The sequence below is a fragment of the Alosa alosa genome, chromosome 23, assembly GCF_017589495.1.
Source record: "Alosa alosa isolate M-15738 ecotype Scorff River chromosome 23, AALO_Geno_1.1, whole genome shotgun sequence".
Classification (NCBI taxonomy): Eukaryota; Metazoa; Chordata; class Actinopteri; order Clupeiformes; family Clupeidae; genus Alosa; species Alosa alosa.
This window is the reverse complement of record NC_063211.1, coordinates 8,938,418-8,960,415: the sequence shown is the minus strand read 5'-3', so window position 1 is coordinate 8,960,415 and position 21,998 is coordinate 8,938,418. Positions and strand designations below refer to the sequence as shown.

General features: G+C 41.8%; 1 protein-coding gene across 4 annotated transcripts in view; it reads left to right on the top strand.

The window, feature by feature from the left end:
- The first annotated feature begins 1,002 nt into the window (after nt 1-1,002).
- Nucleotides 1,003-21,998, top strand: part of glis3 (GLIS family zinc finger 3) — a 33,340-nt gene continuing 12,344 nt past the window's right edge. For 3 of the 4 annotated variants that reach the window (XM_048235460.1, XM_048235462.1, XM_048235463.1), the window contains exons 1-4: nt 12,599-12,621; nt 13,825-14,226; nt 16,604-16,778; nt 17,266-18,427. In XM_048235460.1, coding sequence (XP_048091417.1) covers nt 13,863-14,226; nt 16,604-16,778; nt 17,266-18,427 — 1,701 coding nt within the window. In that variant the 5' untranslated portion in view covers nt 12,599-12,621; nt 13,825-13,862. Of the gene's footprint in view, nt 1,027-6,883; nt 6,931-12,598; nt 12,622-13,824; nt 14,227-16,603; nt 16,779-17,265; nt 18,428-21,998 lie in introns of those variants that run through there. The other variant, XM_048235464.1, reaches the window with a different exon arrangement.

Below are 21,998 nucleotides of genomic sequence, written 5' to 3'. Positions count from 1 at the left end.
GTATATGAACTGGGGACTCCAATGTGAGGGTGCATAAGCTAAAAAAAAAGAAATATTCCAAAAGTTTCCATCATTTTGCAAACTACCCACATGTATTTGATTACTCTCACCATTCACCTTCTAGCACAAGGCCTTCGAAGTATGCTCAATGCCTCTGGGCAGCCACAATATCTCTGGGTAACCTTGCCCACTCATGCAAGCCTTGCTCTGCCATGGGATAGTATGAACTTATGAACTGAAATTGCAAGAACAGTAGCTGTATATAGCTTACATAATAGAGTTGTTTTCACATTGACGGTATTCAAATTAAATGTTTCATTATTGTTAAATATCATGATGGGAGAGTATTATTAAAAATGTTACAAGTATGCAAATTCATATGTTTACGGGAAATTAGGTTTTACTGTGTTGTTTTGTTGTAAAGACATGCAAGGCATTCTGGGCCGTAATGAACAGTGGTCGGCAGCACTCCATAGGCTACATATTAATATGAATAGGTGTTTCTGTAAACCTAGGGACAATAAACAGCTATCTCTGTTACAAAAACGAGCTGGTAATCGCTCATTGAAGAGGGAACTATGATAAAAAAGATTGTTTTCCTAAAAGCATGGTGTTGACAAAAGAATAAGCAGGAAATGCCACGTTAATCTTAAATAGCCTACATCTGAACGCTATAGGTGGCAACGTTGTATTACATTTCACTAAATGGGTGGAATTAGTGTGAGCTTCACAAGGAAGGAAGGTGCAAATATTATGTAATTTATCATGGGAAATTATTGGAAATGTTATTTCTTGTTTATTCTAATTGCAAACCACACACATCCATTAGTAATCACACGTACAAATTTAATACTGGAAGACTGTCATTTCGGTTATTTGATGTTGCTTAGCAACGGCGACAGACTTCAGAGCAAAGATTCTAGGACGGAGCTTCAGAGAGACACGTTTTGAGTTCGTGGTCAAGTAGGCTACCTAAAATATCGGTTTCCATGTGTATGTGCTGGATGGTGTGCTTCCTTTATGAAAGTAAGTGTTTTATACAGTTAACGTTACAGACATAATGAGTCATGTTGTAGTGGTCCACATAAATGTGCCCCTTCTGTTATTAGAATGCTAAGCGGAGATTTTAACATCATTCATTTCTTGTGTGGCTAGAAGCTAGCTAGCTAGGTCATAGGGAGGAGATGTTGCTGTAACTTTATGAGATTTATGTTGCTTAGCATAGTTCTAATGCCATGGTCATTTGATATGTGATGCTTGTACTCGTAACTTCGTCACTCGTAACTCTAGGACTCCTATTTTTTTTTTACCAAGAGTAATTCAGGAAGCATTTAGCCCTAAAAGTAGCGGCCGAGTCTGTGACAGCTTAAGCGAGGACTCCTAATAAGACCGATTCACAAACATTGTTTTGTGGTGGTATTTCACGTCGCGATGTTTTGAAATGCGTCTAACAATCACGAGGGAACAATTTTGCATTGTAGGCATAACTAAGGGATGCAGTAACACCACCAACAACAACCAAAACTAGCCAACTCATTGTTTACATGTACATTAAATGTAACGTTTCATTGTGAATCAAATTAAAAGATTCTCCTCTTTGCAAACGTTGGCATAGGCATATGGTGACAGATTAATTTAATAATGTTGCTGCGTGAATCACGGTAAGCGCGAATAAAGTGGCCACTTCTTAATAGGAGTCACTGTATGGAAGTAGGCTAAGTAAAATAGAGATGTTTAAAATAAGATAAAGTTAGGATATGCCCGCTTGACAACGGCAGAGATAACTGGCCTTTGGCCATAGCAACCATCCATTTAGAACGACTGACCTTCATAGCAACCAAGGATCTTAGCTGTGATTCATGTAGCTACAGTGTGCATACAATGTGATGCAAAGTATAGAAAGGTGATGAAATATACAGAGACAGGTCAAGAAATATAGTGCAATGTAGACAGTAGTATACAGTTGATTTACAGAAGGTGGTTTAGAGTAATATGAATTAAATATAAATATGTGCAGTGTATTAGCAGTTATCTCATATAATAAGTAGAATAATGTATGTAGTAGTAACATTATAATAGTAGAAATAATAATATAGATATATGCAGTGTATTAACAGAATATAATAAAACAGAATAAATATGGATATTCAATATGACAAATATATAACAGATATGTACATAACATACAGCTATGTGCAGTGTGGAAACAGTGTCATTGTAGTGCAGAAACAACATTATAAGAGTAGTAAGAATAAGTCTATGTGCAGGATGAATAGTATAAAGATCAGTAGAATAACTATGTATAAATGTAATTACAGTAGGCCTATGTACATTTGTAAATAAATAGAAAACTATGGGTGAGAGGGATAAATTAATTGTATTTAATCGTAAAAGTAAATTGCATTCAATTAAATTGCAATTGACCGATCCCAAGCCCCTCCTCCCATTGTCAGTCCCATAGTTACTGTTACTAAGTCGGACAAGTTTGCAGGAAAGTGTGCGAGAACGCGTGTTCAACATGGGGACGCAGCACCCCCATTTAGCGGAGTGCAACAGTGTATGCTGGATTTCTGGGCGTCAAGTAATCTTGATATATTCAAAAAAAGGCCTTCAGTATGCAGATGGACACATTCACGATGTCTGCTGTTATCAACGAGGTGGAACACCACAAATTGAGGACAAACAAATCCGTTGTCGTGGATCTTAATGGGATGCATGTTAACTGGGGATAAACAATTAGCACGTTATCACAAGCAGGTAGTTTACCTTATTTGCTGCAGATGTGACTGATTCAATAAACAGGTCTGTGCAAAAATATGGTGTTGACGTGTCCATAACAAAATCTAACCATATTTCGAGGATTAATAGAAGACGGGACCAAGTGCTGCAGATCCAAGTTCCCACGCAACTTGGGAGAGTGACTAGCCAAGCAGCTCATGTTGGGGAGGTGGAGAGATAGCTTCTCTTCGGTAGGCCGATAGCCTACTTATTATTTTGAATGGCTGCTTTAGAAGGAAGAGTTCAAATAAACATGATACAAGAGTATTGAAAAGAAACCACTCCGAGTTCAAACCCATGTCTATCACGTTTGACATATCTGCAGTTTGCAGACGTGATTTGACTTGCACTAGACTTGCCCGCTTATGCTATAATTAATTTAAACGTGGGCAATGTAGTAGCCTAGGTCTAATATGGGCGATTTCGAGACTGCATAGTTTTGAATCTGCACATGATTCGATCTTTAGAAGACATTGGCTATCTCTCATTCAGCCATCAATAATGCATCGCAGTATAGGCTATTATTGCGTTTGTTGAAAAAATGATCATTAGCTTATTTCTGTGAACAGTCTTCTATCCCAAGTTAAGCATGGCAAGGTAGCAAAGCTGAAAGTATTCTTGTTGTGTGTAAGGCGATACGTGATTGAAGGTGTATTCTTTTTCGCGCGTCTTCCAATCGTATGAATATCACGAGTTCAGTTCCTGCAAGGTAGGTATAATTTTTTTGCGTGAGCTTATGTTGTCGTTTCATCAGTGGAAACCAGATTTAGTTATGTTTTTGTGTGTAGCCTAGTTATGAACACAAATAAAGGGAACATTTTCGTACACACTCAGATTTCTTTACTGAAAAGTAGCAGCCTATACAAAGTTATGCAAAGTTATGCAAATAACCTACTGTATGTGTGTTAACGTTTTCACACGGTCAGGATATCGGATGTCACTTCTACAAGTATCCCAGGCTTATCTTTGAACCTTTTTTCCGGCGAGAGCTCTTTAGTTATTTAGTTACTTCATTAAACATGGAGCTACTTAAGTGGTGGTATGAGCATTCATTCAATATGCCTGCTTGAGAAAAAACTAATCGAAAATTGGTAAAAGTCCGCTTCATTATAGCATTTTTTTGAACTTCCTTAGAAAACATGTATAATACACTGCATTGAGTATAACTGGGCGAGCTATTGTCATACCCTATGAATGGCCACTAGAAAATTCAAAATTGACCGAGGTTGACCGAGGTCCTCCATTTGAATTCATTCCACTAATGATCCTCATTGTGACATAGCAAAATTTTTTTTTGGGCGGGCTTGGGATCGGTCAATTAAAAAATCTTTCCAGTAGGCTTTAATGTCACGCAAAAAAAGTACAACCAAAGCTGAGCTTGATCAACTAGAGAACGTCTAAAGCAGCGGTCCCCAACCACCGGGCCGGACAGCCTAACGAGTTTAAAAATGCATGCAAACTAAACTAAATTTAATTTGCAATAATGTCACGCTTTTTACATGGCATAGGCCTATATGCAGTTGTTTGATTGCACGCGATGTTTGCATTTTCTTACGCCTGTCTGTCCCGCCTTCAACACTTTTACATATTGCCTTCAGCTGCGCAGCCTCAGGTCAGCTCACTTCCTTGATCAGTTCTTGGCGAACGGTAGTGTCACACAAAGTTAGCTAAACTGCTAGAATGATCAACAAAAACAAGCATCTTTAGCAGGTCACTGGCCAGAGTGTTTGAGTTCCGCTGCAGAGATTTCAGAAAAAAAATTCACCGTTAGCTGCACATTTTAGTGATGAGGACTGGGTGTCAAAACTTCGCTTACCTGTGTGACATATTCGGGTTGCTTAATGACCTCAACCTGTCACTCCAGGGGAGAATGACTGTCTTTAAACTGGCAGATAAAGTCGCTGCATTTAAAGCCAAGCTTGATTTGTAGGACGACGAGTGGACCTGGGTGTATTTGATATGTTCCAAAAGTAGTGGGGGTTTTGGGAGAGACTGAGGCAGGGCCCTTTCTCTCGCCGAGCTGGTGCGTGATCACCTTGTTGCGCTCTCAAATGAGTTTGAGCGTTACTTCCCATCCTTCAAAGATCCACGGCAAACCAATGAGTGGGTCCGCAACCCATTTGTCAATATCCCGAATAGTCCTAACTTGTCAGCGCGGAGGAAGAGCAGTTGATCGAAATTGCAAATGACGGTGGTCTTAAGAGTGTGTATAAGGAAAACCTCTCTGGCAGGTTTTGGATCAAAACCAAAGCAGAATATCCCGAGATAGCCGTAAAAGCGCTGAAAACGTTTCCCACCACGTATCTATGCGAGGCCGGGTTTTCGGCAATGACTGCAACTAGACAAATTGCGCAATCGACTGGACATTTCAAACACACTGAGGGTGTCACTGTCGTCCATCACCCCCAGATGGAAGCTTTTTGTTGCAGGGAAACAAGCAGGGCTCCCACTGATTATATTCGTAATGCACGTTTAGTTCCCATGTTTTGTTCCCATATTTTGTTAAGCATGTTCACACTTATAGATGTAGCTTCAAGTTGTTCAACTTTCATAGTTCATATTGTTCAATTTTCACTTCTTCAAGTTCACGTTTTTCACAAGAGATCGTTACCTTCACTGTTCATACATAACTGGAGCTAGTTCTTTTCAAGTAATGCATGCACAACACATATGGAACATGGAACCCCAAACCCTAAAAATAAATCAGTGAAAAAGTATCCTGACAAACAAGCAGCATTTTAATGCCTTAGTCATATTTCATAATTTCACATTTTTTCTCTAGGTTACCTGATAGCCCAGTTTGAGAGGTGCAAGACGCTGCGACATTATTTATTTTGCAGCCAATCACTGCTGATGTTTTATTTTATTGATTTGATTTTAGTCATAGAAGCTAAATTCAAAGGCAGGCCACAGGTAAAGCCAACGAACCGCATTCACCCAAGGCAATAGTTGAATAGAGCTTTTGAGGTATTGCCACTGCTCCAACACTGAAAGGCACTGTTAGAATGCTTGGATCAAGCCAGGTTCAGCATAGCGTATGTCACTGTCTGCTCACGTTGGTGACCGGACCAGGGCAAGCACACTTTCGCAGTTCCCGCCGGAAATGCAGTCTAGTTAATGTTATCATGTTTATTAACTCTAACATAGATAGAAGAAGAGTGTAGTGGGAAAAACAAGAGACTGAGAATATTCCTGTTTTGATTATTCCATGTTCTTTTTAATGCTTTGGCAATATTGTAACTTGAACAGCCATGCCAATAAAGCACAATTAATTGAATTGTATTGAATGAGAAAGGTAGTGGTGGTGGTGGTGGGGGTGGAGAGTTTCCCAAAGATCTGGAGGTCACAGTAGCATGCATGTTTAGATTTAGTGATGGCTGATCTGAATTGAATCAGTTTAGATGATGCTGCCGTCATTTTAAGGTGCAAGATAAACTCGGATGAGAAAAAAGTAATATGTGGCTCAGAGAAAATATAATGAACTAGGAAGTACTGGAGGCATACTGTGCCTTAGGCCTACCCCTTAAGAGTTACTAAAATTAAACGTGAGCCTTTTACCCCACAGATATTTTCCACACTGGAGGTGTTGTGTCAGCAATATTGTTTCAAGTCACTCAACCCAGAAATTAAAAGCTGTTAAGTTTATTGTTGTAAAGTTTATCTTTGTCTTTATCCCCTGAACATTCCAAGTATAGGCCTATGGTTAGTAGCCTAATTTACTAAAAATACATTGAAATATTGTAATGTACTGTCATGACTAGTGGAAGCAAGTGAAATTGATCCTTGATTTTACATATAGGGAACTGACTTAGGGTAGAGCATCCGGTAACAACTTGTCTCCATGTTGTGACGTTCAAAAGCTAGATGACATTACCTGGCAAAGAGAGATAAGCTCTTCAAAAGACCCCTCTTGAACAAATGACGACAATAAGCAATGCTTACATGGGATCAAGGCTACTTCATTTCACACACAGCATGTCACACACTGCCAAGGAACTGCTCTTTTCTTTCTGCGCTGCCAACTGCTATAAGTCCTCATCTTGCCTAGTAATGATTAGTCAAGACTTAATACGTCAAATGTTTCTCTTTCATTTGTCCTCACCAGGCACAAGGGAAGGATGACTGTCATACTTAAGCAATACTACTAACGAGGTAAAGACTTGGGAGAGAGGAGCTCAGGTTGAAGCTTCACAAAGTATGAAATATGATTGGATGAAATCAGTTCTCTCCATATGCTGTCTCATGGGAACAGGAAGCCATCATGTTTTGTGGAATTATAAGATAATAACAATAGAATATAATTGTTTGTTTGTTTTTTGCTTTGATTAAAACACAAATGTACTGTTTAAAGATGAGCTTTACATTTTGTATGAACATTACCAGATATTTTGACCGAAAATTCATTCTTTTTCATTTTAATGTATATTTGTCACATACCGGTAATAGAGTCGACGTAGTGTTTCTCTCTCTTGCAATCGGACAGCACCATTCCTCTTTTTTTCCAGCTCATTAGTTACCACACATGCAGTAAGCAGGATACGTTTCCTCCTTTACCTTTAAAAGTGCAGCATGTAACAGCCACCGAATACAGTCATTATTATGCCATCAGTGTTTGGCTGACTAGGCTTCATAGGGACACTGTTGTCTTCAAGAACACTCCATTCAGACAGCGATATGCTCTGCATGAGCACAACCACCCATAATCCCCATAGCAATAACACAGAGCATTCCATTTCTATCAGTATCTGCTGCATACATACTGTATGAATAAAACATCCTCCTGAGCTTTTGCCACTCAGGAGGATGAATACAGAAGCCTGGTGGAGAACTTTGTGCAGTGGTGCAAACTCAACCACCTCCAACTCAACACTTCAAAGACCAAGGAGATGGTGGTGGATTTCTGCAGGTCTAAGCCTGCTCTGCTACCAGTCTCCATTGATGGGTTCAATGTGGAGGTGGTAAATACCTACAAGTATCTGGGCTTACAACTGGACAACAAACTGGACTGGTCAGCAAATACTGAAGCACTCTACAAGAAAGGGCAAAGCAGGCTGTACTTCCTGAGGCTGCGGTCCTTCAATGTCTGCAGTAAGTTCCTCTGGATGTGTTGTTGCAGCGTCCTCTTCTATGCTGTGGTATGCTGGGGAGGAAGCACAAAGAAGAAGGATGCTGGGCGACTAGACAGGCTGGTAAGGAAAGCTGGCTCTGTCGTGGGAGCTGAACTGGAGTGCATCACTTCAATATCAGATAAAAGGACCCTGAGCAAACTGATCAACATGTTGGACAATGAATGTCATCCACTCCACAGCACTATTATAAAGCAAAAGAGCTTGATCAGCTGGAGACTTCGCTCACTGCTATGCACAACTGAAAGGCTGAGGAAGTCATTTGTCCCCAGGGCCATTGAACTGTTCAATGCTTCACTTAAGGGAAGAGGAGAGATAGACTTCTCTGCATAGTCTGTTTGCCTCTCCACCCTCTCCATGTTTGAGTACTGACTGCCCACTACTGTTTTACTACTGTCCACAGCTTAATGTCTTACTACTGTTTTACTGCTACACTGTTTTTCATGCTATATTAGCACACATGACCAATGGCTTCTGCTACAATACTGAATGGCTATAACCCTATTACCTACACCTATTCTTGCACTGACAGTTTTTATATGACCTTGTCTACATTATACATTACTCTCTTATTTGTCCATATTATTTATGCTGGTTTCTAGACCTTAATCTTGCACTGTTGGACTGCTTTTTGCACCTTCACCATGACACTCACTCTCTTGAGCACCTTATCATGCACACAGAACAGGCCAGTCCCGGCCCGGTCACTGCAAGCGATGCTTGATCATCCTCTAGCACACTGTGTTTATATAGTTTAATTTATATAGTGTGTTTAGTATTTAGTTTTGATAGTTTTTCTTATCTTCTACTGTCTCTATTGTACAGTGGAGTTTTGTTATATGTATGTACTTATATTTACCCTTTCTGCTGTAAGTGCTTGTTGTGTGTGATGTCTGTATGCTACTGAGACCTTGAATTTCCCCTTGGGGATCAATAAAGTATCTATCTATCTCTCTATCTATCATGTGATGAAAAACGTGTAGTCACTACACTCTACTGTATGTCAACATTGCAACAGCCTAAAGACAAAGGGGGAGGCTGGCTGTCCCAAACTTTAAATTGTATTTTTTGGGCATTCCATATACAATCTCTGAGAGTTGACACAAGCTCAAAAGTGATATGGTGGAGCCTAAAGGACCAATCTATCCGTCATCGCTGTGTAGACATTTATATTCACTGGAATCCCAAAAGGTCAATCTAAATCAAAGCACAGTGGTAATGTTCTCAATTTATTGAAAACATGCTTGACATTGAACACTATATGGACAGCTCCCCCAGATGTATGAAACAAATATACACAGGAGAGATGTCAATTCCTAGTAGGGATTTCACACAGTGACCAATCAACAATCAAGCCTATTTACCGTCAAAAAAACAAAACAAAATCTACAAAAAACAACTCAACCTTTGCGGGTAAAACGCATCACCAACAGAGCAGCCTTTAAAAGCATTTCACTGGGGTTATCAAGCAGGCATCTGTCTTCATGGGTGTTTCATTAAATTAGACGCTATACAGCAGGTGTAGACACCTCCAGAAGGCTCAACAGTGCTACCTGCCGTCCCAGACTCCCTTCCCTCCACACTCATGAGCTCTACCAACAAATACCAACACATTCTATTTTTTTTTTTTTTTAAGTATATTTCTTTGGGCTTTTATGCCTTTAATGCGACAGAATAGTGGAGAGTGACAGCAAGTGAGTGGAAGAGAGAGTCAGGGTGGGATCTGGAGAGGACCACGGGGCGGGAATCGAACCCGGGTCGCCGGCGTATGGTGCAGGTGCCCCAGCCAGTTGCGCCACAGCTGGGGCCTACCAACACATTCTTTGGTCATTCCTTCATTGCTGTGGCCGTTTCTGATTCAATCAGTAATGTAACCAGTCAAACCACAAGCCTGCTTGATGTGACCACCAACAAATATCAACAAACTCTTCAGTCAATCCTCTTTGTTGCTGTGTCCGTTTATGAACCAGTCAGCAACATATACAAACAAAACACAAACCCTTGATGAGGGGGCACCAACAAGTACCATCAAATTCTTTGGTCATGCCTCTTCGCTGCTGGCCATTTATGATCCAATCAGCAACAAAAACAAGTCAAACCTCAAGTCCTTGATGTGGGCACCTACCCACAAATGCCACACTGGCTTCACCCATGAACCCCACAGCTGTGTAAATCATTAACAAACACCGGTGAATATGTCCACTTCCTGAGCTTTTCAGTACAACTTTTGAGAATACAGGGTTCACTAATAGTCACTGACTCACTATCGGATATCTGAATATATTCTGTTTGCGCACTGCAGACTAGCATGTGAGACTTAATTGATTGCACTCACAGACAGACAGCTGTGTGACGTAAATGACGTGCTAACAATACTCAGGGTAAACCTATTCATCTATTGACTAATGCTGTATTGTCACCTCCGATGACTAACTTAGAAAAACATTTAGAAAAGGTTGTTTTTCTACCAGAGTGTCTCGCTTTTAACAATGACCCCTTAAACTGGCCACATTAGCTATAGCTCCAATATTTTGTTATCTTTAGAAGAAACACAGCTTCCTTTGAGAAACAGGGAGAGAATGCTGGCTCTGCTTCCCTATCAGTGAGTGGATTGAAAATGCCATCACAATAACCTTTTCCTCCTTGAGGGGTAGGCTTTGAAATCTATGTGGCTCAGACAGATGACTTCAAAAGGCACTTAGTAATAATACACCCTTGCATTGACTAGTGAGGACTGTATTACAGTGTGCTGCATTGATCCGTGTGTTTGCTTTGTTGTTTCTGGTGTGGCTGAGATCTTAACTCCTGCATCTTGTAATGTAAGCACATTAAGTATTCTAGGCTACCATAGTAAGCACGACCAGTATGAATTACCTAATTAAATTATCACATCCTGTTCCACGATTTAGGGCAGGAATTTAAAAGCTCTAGACAACGAGGAGAAGATGAATGGTTGAAGAAATGGATCAGTCCGATTATTCACAACACTCTAGTCAAGCTAAATGGGTGGCACTGAAAGGTTGAGTTTGACTGTGTGTCATTAGAGAGGAGAAGAGGATTAATAATGACAAGCGAGCACTCAGGAGTTGCTTTAAGTGAATATTGCAATAGAACTTCCTAAAAGAATTAGCAAGTCTTTCACGCTGACGTTGAAATGGATGACCGGGGACCAGGGTGATTTGCTACTTTTAGTCGCACTGCAACCACCATCAAGTATGGAAATGGATTCTTTGAGAGTCAGAGAGCTCAGTAGTGCATTCATCTGCTGCAACAGCATATCAGCCTCTCCACCTCTATGCTAATCTAATAGCCTACTTCATCTCTTCCTCTCTCCCTCTCTCTCTGCACACACACAGCAATGGAAAAAACAGGTCTGTAATACATGACATGTAATACACCATATCTCTGGGTTACTGGTGAAATGGTGGTGGAGTTTAAATGGGAAAGGCAACGAGGAGATGAATATTGAACATTTTGAAGGTTCTGTCATTTCTATGGAGGCAGTGCCCTCTGCTGGCTGAAACCTTTTGGAACAGATATCGAAAAACAATCTACTTTAAACAAAATCTAGAATTATATAGTCACACATGTATTCATCCAACATCCATCCCAGCTGTAGGCATGCTTCACACCAGTTCCAAACACAATTCGCCTTCATCAGCGTTGTAAACCCAATATTCAATTCTTGATACCGGGGCAGTCACTGAAACCTTCCAAATGAGGAATGCATCAAAGATACTTTCTAATATATCACCACTAGCGGCCACTATTTTTTTTATTTCAATGTTGATCAGTAGGCTGTAGCCTAGAATAGGTCTACATATCCACTACATCAGTGTTTCTCAAACTTTTACAGACCAAGGACCACTTAACCATTAGAAAAAACCTCACGGACCACCTGGCTAATAGACACAATAGGCCTACTCACTGAACCACCTTGCTTATTGTCTTTGCACCTTGCTTATTATGTCAGAGGATTCATATGATTTAAATTGTCATAGCTTACATAGGCAGTATTGCAGAACTTTGGATTTACATACAAGTTGGTTCAATATTGCAAACAACTCATCTATATTATTTTTTACAACGTCTGCTCGCGGACCACTTGGGATAGCTTGCGGACCACCAGTGGTCCCCGGACCACACTTTGAGAAACACTGCACTACATAATGCATGAGTGGAAACTCCTTATTTGGGCCTAGCCAATGCACCTCATTTTTCAAAACATTTACTTTTACCCTTAGTGCTAAACCAGGAGTAGGCTATCTTAATGGTCAAAAATGAATGTTTTTTTTTCTCCCTCTCAAACAATGGGCATTTGCTATAAATGTTGTAGGCTATTTAGATGTCATAAGGATTATCTTGTAGCCTATACACGCATCATGCCATGGCAGACCCAGGACCACCACGTGTGTGAAATAAACATAGGGTACTATAGAAATCATGTAATGTACTGTAACCACGTTATTTTGAGTAGGTAATAAATAGGTTGCCATGTGATTACAATGTTTGCCGACGAATAGTTAAACTGCGCATAGAAATTCTCTACTGTTCTTCTACCTTCACTCTTACCTTCCCAAGTCACCCTAGAACACACACAAAGTTGCCATGCCAACGGTGTGCAGCACTTGCTGTGCAAACACTCGAATTGCTGGTAGAAAGGAGTAAGGCACAGCTAAGTGTAAGGAGAAAGGTGACGGATGTCAAACTACCGCAGGTACACAAACATTTGCACAAGAAAAAATATAGGCCGATGGCTGACGGACCATGTTGTGTCGCATATAATTCTGTTCTAAGTTCTAGATGGGTCTTTTCAAAAGACATGGTGGTAGGATAAATATATAGGCTAGTCTATCATAAACCTACATTCTTGCGTCAAAACCAAAATCTGAGTAGAACGGTGCCTCAAACAAAAAGCTTGAAGCTGTCCACGTTTGCCATCAAGAAAATGAAAAATACAAGAAGTGCAAGAAGTCAAGCCAGTTAGTATCTGGTTCATGAGTTGCACTTCGTGGTGAGTAGCATAACCTAGCCTACTCATATGGACGTTCAAACTACGCTCTCTCAAATCTCCAAATTTTCACGCGCGTTCTTGCGCTTAAAAGTAGTCATACACGCGCACGCACATTGTAGATTAAACTCCATAGGAAGTTAATAATTAATTGTTTACGGTCTGAAAATCCCAAATATTCTTCATTAAAATACCAAACTGCTGAACTTAGACTGATCCATAATGACATCATCGCAATTTAATGCAGCAAGCTAAAGGCTAACCAATGTGCGCCCCTGGAGACGATTATCATTATGCTCAGTATGCGTGGTGCTCCTGAAAATGAATAGCAACGAGCAAAGTGGCATACCAACACTTCAGAAGACCGATGAGAGGCGCCGTTGACAAGTCACTGGTTGGGATCAGTAGTGTTGCTTGGGTTCACTACGAGTTTGGATTGTAAACTTTGGAGACTGCGAGAGTGCGAATGTGATGGATCATGAAAGAGTTCTGAGAAGACTTCAGGTATGTTACCTGGAAATCTTACAGTAGCTTAGAACTTGCTGAGACACATTAGACTAGAAAACGTTTTATATGCCATGATTTTGGAATATTGGCTCCAGAAGTTATTCGGGGAAAAAGTTATCTGACATGTAGTTACTTAATATCTCCAGCGTGCCATCTGCTGTGCACTGACTCAAACTCGAACTCAAACTTCGATATATGATTTGAAAGTTCTGGTAAATAACAAAACTATAGTCTATTATATTGGTTGATATGAGGAAGTTGAAAGCTCAAGGATAAATACATTGCTAGATGATAGTATTCTTTTTTTAAATAAACATATACAAAAATATTTTTATATCAACTGCACTGTTGTTACACTTTTGACCACTTGTGAAAGAGTTCTCCTCATCTGATCTGCTCCAGAAAGGGATGTCATTCTAATCAGCCCAGCTGTGGAAGACATGAACGGGAGAGCCTGCAACCTTATGGTGTCCCCCTCCAATGTTCCACATGCCTTGGGTGCACTCACTGGTCAACAGCTGCCCCCCGGAGGGGTCCAGAGTCACCCATCCTGCTCGAGCGCCCTCCACCACCCTTCTGGTCCAGGTGTGGGAGTCCAGTCTCAGACACTCGGAGGTCCGGTCCTGTTTCCCAGCCTTAGTCTTCGCCGACAGGTGCTGACTAATGGGAAGAGTCATGACATCCTCAGCTTTCCGCAATCGTCGTGGAAACAGGCATCATCCCTGTCTCTTCCACCTGCAGCCTCTATCTCCTGCTCAAAACAGGGAGCCAAAGCAAAATGTCTAGAGGCTGGTGGTGGCAAAGGTGAGAAATTGAGCCAATTGTATTTTTTGGGGGGAGAAGCGTAAAACTGTTACTGTTCAAGTCCAGTCATCCACATCAGTATGCTTGCACTTAATATAATGACAGAGTTGCAACAATCAGCGTCCTTTACGTCCAAAAGTGTCCATTCAATCCATGTATGTACACATCAGCAGTGATATATTTAATATATATTAATAACACATACTAAATATTAATATTAAATATGAAAAAATATAATTTGAATAGCATGTTTTGGCCCTTTTAGCATGTAAAAACAAATAAAGCTCTGACAGTCAGGTCTGATGGATTTTCCACAACATTGGAGGTGAGACTCTGTATTAAAGACAAAAGCTTGGTTTCTTGGGCAAAGGAACTGTTGTTTTCCAGCATTACCATATTTCTCAGCTCAGTAGACCGGAACATGAAACATCATGGTGTCTGTGAAGTGCAGGTCACTCTGCAAGTGTCTCTCCCGGTTAAACATTTCCCAATCCCACTCATCTTGCTTGGCCACTTCTGAGATACACACACCTACACAGATAAACACTATGGGTCATTTCACCAAACTAACCCTTCCCAACCATATCAATTTGTACACAAAATCAGCCTAGTTGAAAGAGGCAATTTACCCACGCATGTAGGGATTGCATGAGCTCCACTATACTGATTAATTGAAATACCGTATAAGCACATCAGGGAGGTTTATATACAGTATAGACCCTTTCAACAATAAAAACAAAAACAATGCTTGATTGTTCTATTTGGTTCCCAATCTACTTCCTCTGCATTAAGATAACATATGGAATGTTAAAACAGAAGCCTTGTGGGACCAACTATGATGCTGATAATGGAACTCTCTTGAAAGGGTCTATAAAAGATACTTGCATTTTTGCTGCCAAAATAAGTGAGTGCCGCTGATTTACATAGCAAGCTTCATACTTCACTTCACCTCAATGACATCTAACAACCCACACCATGTCTTCTCTCTCAATCCTCTTTCTCATATTTTGTATAATTAACCAAGCAGAAAGCTGGCGCTCAAGCGAGCCATTGATTGAGCCATTGAGACTGGGGAACAAGAAGGAAAAAACTCATTCGTAATTAACAGAGCAGAAAGCGTCTCTTTATGGGAATACCACAGATATTTATTTGTTTCTTTATAAGAGAAAATGCTCACAAATACAAACAAAAGTGATATTCACAGCATTCTTTATTTTCAGTGTTTTTTTAGTGATGGAAATAGCAGGTGATCTCGTCAGTCTGGATACGTGTGTAAACGTATCATTAAGATATAGCAAGCAGATCATACAAACAGATCCATTCTCTCTCTCTCACACACACACATACTCACACACACACAAAATTGCAGTGCAATGTCATGCCAGTCAGCTGATATGTGTTTAATTGTTTTTTTTTTTTTTGTTGAAGTCTTTAAAGGAACGTTTTGGGAAATTTGCCGTCTACTCAGAATTAGATAAGATGACCCATAATCTTCTCTTCTCTGTGTGTGCAAGAACTTTTAGCCTAATTGACACTTTTAGCCTAGCTTAGCATGATTCATTGGAAGTGAGATGCATCAGTTAGCCTAGCCCTCTTTTAGCTATAGGCTAACTGGTGTATAGGCTAATTTCCCCAAAAGCTGGCATGCTTCTTTAATTAAGAGGCCAGTTCTCCTAAACCACTGACTGTGCCACTCATGAGAGGGTTTGAGGAAGCTGTGCAGATTAAGAAGTTAATTATTAACCTGATGTTGAAAATTTTGCAATTAGGGGATTTCTAACCCATATGACCGCTTGCTCTCTACATCCTTAATCATTAAACCTAGTCACTGCTCCAGGCTTTTAATGCTGCAGTACTTTGGATATTGCAATACTTTAAAGTTCTCAGAGCTAGACCAATACTCCATCAATCTCTGTGTTGTTTACAGAAGAATCAAAATGGTTATGGATATCCTAGGGTGTGATGTTGCAGTCTGGGATGTGTGTGTGTGTGTGTGTGGTTTTTAGAGAGGGCTTGGACTTGGTAATGGTGTGTGAATGTCATAGTGCACTTGATCACCATGATGGAGCATAGCATCCAAAGTCCTTTCAGGGCAGGACTTCCTGTTCAGCCAACAATTGGCTTTTGGTGGGGGAAGGGGCATGATATGTGTAGACAATCGCCATCTTGGTGTTTTACAAACTGTCCCCATACATTTGGAGGATTTTTTAAGTGATCCTCAAGTGTGTCCTCATTTAAAAAGTCTCTGGTTAAGAGCAGTGAGTGGCCATTGGGTTTCATTTTTATTCTTATTTCCGTTCAGCCTTATTAAACAATGTCAGATCCACTTTGACTGGCACTGAACAAATGTTATTTCCTTCAATATTTCCTACTGTAGGTCATTTACCACAGGGGAATGTCAACAAACACCCCACCAATGTAAACCTGCAGGTGACCAATAACACCATGGTTGTTCAGAGTCTGGGACTCCCCTCACACCAGCCTAACCATAGCACTGGACCCTCGGTCCTCTCCCATTCTGTTGGTCTGGTCGTGCCTTTTACAGATACCAGGTAAGTAATACCTACAGATGGCGTGACATAATAGAATACTGTGTGGAATGGATTAGTATCTTGTACTAGAAAGTGACACTAACTTAATGTGAAGCAAATTCTGCTCACCAATGTAGGAGCAAGAACAATGGAGACATTTATAAGGTGTTTTGTTTGGCCTTCTCTGCTATTTTCTTTTTGTCTTTTTAGGATAAAATGCACTGAATGTTAAGCCCTAATTCAGAGTAACAGTGTGAGTGTGGAAGTGTTCTAGCCACCACAAAATGAGCTGTATTCAGGATGATGATGATGATGTGTAGCCAGTTGTTTGGTATTTACTTGGAAATATACAGATGTGAAGCTGACCATATTTTAACTGTACTGTATATTAGATAGATAGATAGATAGATAAATAGATCCCTAGGGGAAATTACACTGCAGGGAAGCATAATGAAGAAGATGCAAACATACTGTAACCTCTGCTGTTTACCATCTTTTGCCCTGGCAGGTCTTTGCTATCAAGGGAATCTCTTGCCTCAACAACTCTCAGCATTCCTGACACGCTGTCCATCCGGAGCGGCCGGCAAGAATGGCCCTATGGCTACCGAGTACTCCCCCCTCTGTGCTCACAACCGTGCTCCAACGCGATCGGAGAGGAGGGCCCAGAGACACTCGCCCTCCCGCCTGGCACAGCCATGTCTGGGGCCACCAGCGTCTCCAACTCGACCTCCTTGCCCTCGTACCTGTTCGGTGGTGGAGGCGACGCCGGCAGCCCCCGCCTTCCCGCGCGCGCAAAGAAGCGGGCGCTGTCCATGTCGCCGATGTCGGACGGCATCGGCATCGACCTGAACTCGGTCATCCGCACCTCGCCCACCTCGCTGGTGGCGTACATCAACGGCTCGCGGAGTTCGCCGGCGTCCCACCTGCTGGGGCCAGGGGCTGCGATGGCGTCACCCCAGCAGTCCGAGGTGTGCGGTCACTTCCTGGGGGTGAAGGGCAGCTGCATCCCCAGTCCCAGACTCGGCGCCAGGCTGGCGGTGTCCGTCACCACAGACGACCACCCGGACCCTGAGTGTGCACGCATGCAGCGACTGGAGCAGATGGGCTCCTTGGAGGGCCAGCTAGCCAACATGGTGGTGGGACAGCAACAGCTGCCCACTGAAGGTCTCTCCATGGACAGAGGCATGAAGGGACAAGATGGTGGAGATGACTGCGTATATCGGTCTTTACAGCTGCAGCTAGAGCTGGCTACGGTTATCCACACTCCCACTCCTCCACGGGGGCCCCCTCCTCCTTACCACTCCCACAAGCACCTGCCCATCCTGGGGCATCCTCTAGAGCCTGAGGGCCCCTTGGGGTTGCATGGCGAGGAGAGCCTTAGCCCCAGCAGCCTTCCCAAGGCATCGTGCCCCATAGTGGAAGATGAGGATGGGGAGCAGGAGGATTTCAGTGGAGGCTACTGTTGCCGCTGGGTGGACTGTAGCGCCACCCACAGCCAGCGAGAGGAACTGGTGAAGCACATCGAGAAGCTTCACGTGGACCAGCGCAAGGGAGAGGACTTCACCTGTTACTGGGCAGGATGCCCGCGCAGACAGAAGCCTTTCAACGCCCGCTACAAGTTGCTCATCCACATGAGGGTTCACTCAGGGGAGAAGCCCAACAAGTGCACGGTACAATGCACAGCCAGACACCAGCAGTCTCTCTTATACTGTCCCTGTTTTGCCCCTTTCCGACTGCCATACTGTAGGTTTGTTACAATGATGATTAGCAACTTCTCAGGTAGATATTTAGTCAAATAGTCTGGTAGTGGTCATCTTTAATAGTTTGTTTGTACACAATAAAGAACATATCTAAACATCTACAACACACCCAAATAGCAAAATCAGAGTTGCAGATATTGGACGCTCAGTGGCTAGCCGCCGGAGGTGTACCACTTCTGAGCCACTGTTGGGCCATCATCACCTTTACTTTAACTTGTGAATATTAAGAGAAAAAACTGAATGAATAAAAAAAGAAATTGGACCATAATTGGCGGTGGGGCGTTTGTCAGCAACCCGTCAGTGGATCGCAGGAAAACCACTGAGCAAAATGTCAGCAGACCAACAGATCTGCCCCAGTGGGCCGGCATTGGTCCACCAGCCCTTGCTCTCTGGGTCATACGGTTCTATATGACTCAGGACCTTGATGACAATCAGCTGTATCTATATGATAGATGTGTTAAAAGGATGTCCATGTTAAAAGGATCTCCATGAAGTCCATCTCTGAGCCCTTGTCTTTTAGCACTATCAAGCTCATGGACCATCAGCTCCTGTAGAGGGACAAATGAAGGACACTGATCATGTTAAGAGCACAAGAAAAACATTACTTCCTCCTCCTGCTTTCATCCAGCGTCAGGCAAGAGATTTGAATTCAGCTTTTGAGGGGTTGGGTCTCTTCTTAACTCTGGCCATCGATGAGCCTAATTAGGCTCCAGACTGTGGTGATTACCATGGGGCCCTTTTTAGGCAGTTATGTAGTTATTAAATCGCTACAAAAGGGCCTGCACTGACTGAAGCACTGGCAGGCGAACGCCTCACTTCCTGCTGCGAGGCTCTCCCCTACTGAGTGCGCTTGCGGCAGCCAAGCCGCTGTCAGTCATGGAGCTACAGCCACAGACTTAGAGCGATATGTCTGAACAGAAAAAACAAAAAGCAAAGCACGCTACTGGAATAGGGGTGGAGGGAATGAAGTGAGACGCAGACTGAAGCTCTCTTGAGAGTCTCAAGTGCTCTTAACTAGGCTAGTACCTATTCAGCGAAGAAAAAAGATAATACTTTTTTTTTAAATAATTTGAAAGCCAAATTACAGTGGTGTAATTTCACCTACAGCCAGGCTGGACATTTGAGCCAGAGGAGCAGCAGGTGCTCTTGCCCTTTGACTAGTCCATCTGGGCAGAACACCTGGTTCAGATGAGTAAGACATGGGGCATTTTGCATCCCTCCCCTCGCCTCGTCTCACCCACCATGTCGATCATTGACGGCGTGCATACCCGCGGGGCGACCTTTCATTCCAAACTCTCACTTATTACTCAAAACCAGACCCCGTGTCCATGGAGACCAGAGACGCGCAATGCTTTCAGGTCGCTTGTAACTCTAGACCAAAAGAGGTTTTTTGTTAAAAAAAAAAACAGAATCCTCAATCCCTCAAAAACACACCTCAACTGAACATTTCAAGGGAGATGGCTTCTTTAACAGAAATACACAGCGTTAGCATTTCTGTCAGGTGTGATTGACAGTGGCACACAGAGAAGAATGGCAGACATACACACACACACACCACTCGATCATTATTACACAGATCACATTACACACTCCATTCTCTGTACGTTGCTATGAGCATGTCATGACATGTCTAACCTGGCCCATTCCATGTTCACTGCACACACTGCTCTCCTTCCCCTGTTTGTAAAGGGAAAGGTTAAATAAGCTTTTAGGTCTCCTATTGACTCCTATTAACACACCATGATTTAGCACAAAAACAATCTAGTTAAATATCATCTGATAACAGCCAGACAAGTGATATTAAAAAGCACTTTACCAGCCACCTGCAATCTTGGATCATAAATTAGTTCACTCCATCATACCCTGCAAATTCCATTAAACCAAAATCTGCTCCATCTACTAATTTCTCCTAACTGCTTGATAATTGTAACTACTCACAGACGTAGATTATGATGGATGTGTTTTTGCCTTTAATATTTAGCAAAACCTGTGTGGCCAAATTATGTTGCATTTCATGTGCGAGTGTATGCTTGTTTTAGTCACATTATTGTGTACTTTATGTAAAGAAATCAAAATCACTTTGAAAACAAAAAATCTAGTCTGCTTTCTGGCTCTCGGTCCTCGTTAATAGCCCCTTGAGTCGAACAAAATGGCAGGAAGGAGGCTGCCGCCTCTACACTGGCTGAATGTACCATTAATTATGGTGGACTGACATCTCTACCCTGGTGGCTGTGAAGACTTTCAACCACTTAGTTCCATTGTTTAATGCTGGTTTCAGAATGTAGAAAGGCTCTTGGGATTGAATACAGTGATTGTGCTCTTTCTACTCTTGCATATAGCCTTTTACAAAACAGGGGTTTCTTGGCTTAGGTAGAATTCTAAACGGTCCACTTTAGATCCCTCTTTGTGAAAGTTTTTTGAGGCTATTTAGAGTATCAGTGTATAATAGCTTACAGTTCTACAGAACCATCCAAAGTGTTTTCACTTTATTTTATACCTATTTGATTTAATCAGCACTTTTTAATCCAATTTTTGTATGTTATTGGTAGTCGTTTACTAAGGCACAAGTAACCTTCCCTGGATAAACAATTATGGCAGAAACAAAACAAAAATCAGGGTCATAACATTCTTCACTACCATGGAAATTACCATCAAAAGGAATCTGCGAAGAACCCTTCCTCACATGCGGCTCGTTAGAACCTTTAAGGATTCTTCTGCGGAAGATGACCCACAGAAAAGGTTCACATTATACAGACTGCACGATTTGTCTACTTCACATGGTGTGGAATGCTCTTATCCTCTTACTCTCAAAACCCTGATGGAGATGGGTCTCTCCCTCTCCTCCTGCCCCCACACACACTGCGTGTGCTCCTGGCTCAGACTTCGCTAGCGGTGCTTCTTTACAATGAGGGCCATGTTAATCTCAACTCTGATGTGCTGCCTGATTTGACATGGGGTGGTGTGGTTGTGTGTGAATGTGCCTCAGTGCGTAAACTCATAGAGATCAGTTAGACTGAACTAATTCAGTTAGTTCACTCCGGTAGGAAAAGCTTGAAACTCTATCCTTGTAAGAACTGTTGAAAAAGCTTCCAGGATTTTAGCGGGCTTTATTGAATCGAGGAGCGGGATTTTTTTTCCCCTTCTCAAACAATTGTTTTCAAAAAAGGATCCTCTTTCAGCAGATATTACTTTACTTGATTTGTTTTACTTGATTCTGAGGACAACTAATAAAACTAAAAAAAAAAAAAAAATTCTAAACTCTATTCATTAATTACACATTATTAATTAATCTGCCTAAATATATCACACAGCTGTAAGCCTATCACAGCAGCAATCATTCCTTGGCAACAGTTGATGTAAAGCACTCAAACATATCAAAGATAAAAATAACTTATAACTATTGCTAAGAATCAGTTTTCTGCGTGAAGATAAAACTAAACCTCATAATTGAAGCTAGGAGAGTATGCGATTGGAGAAGTGC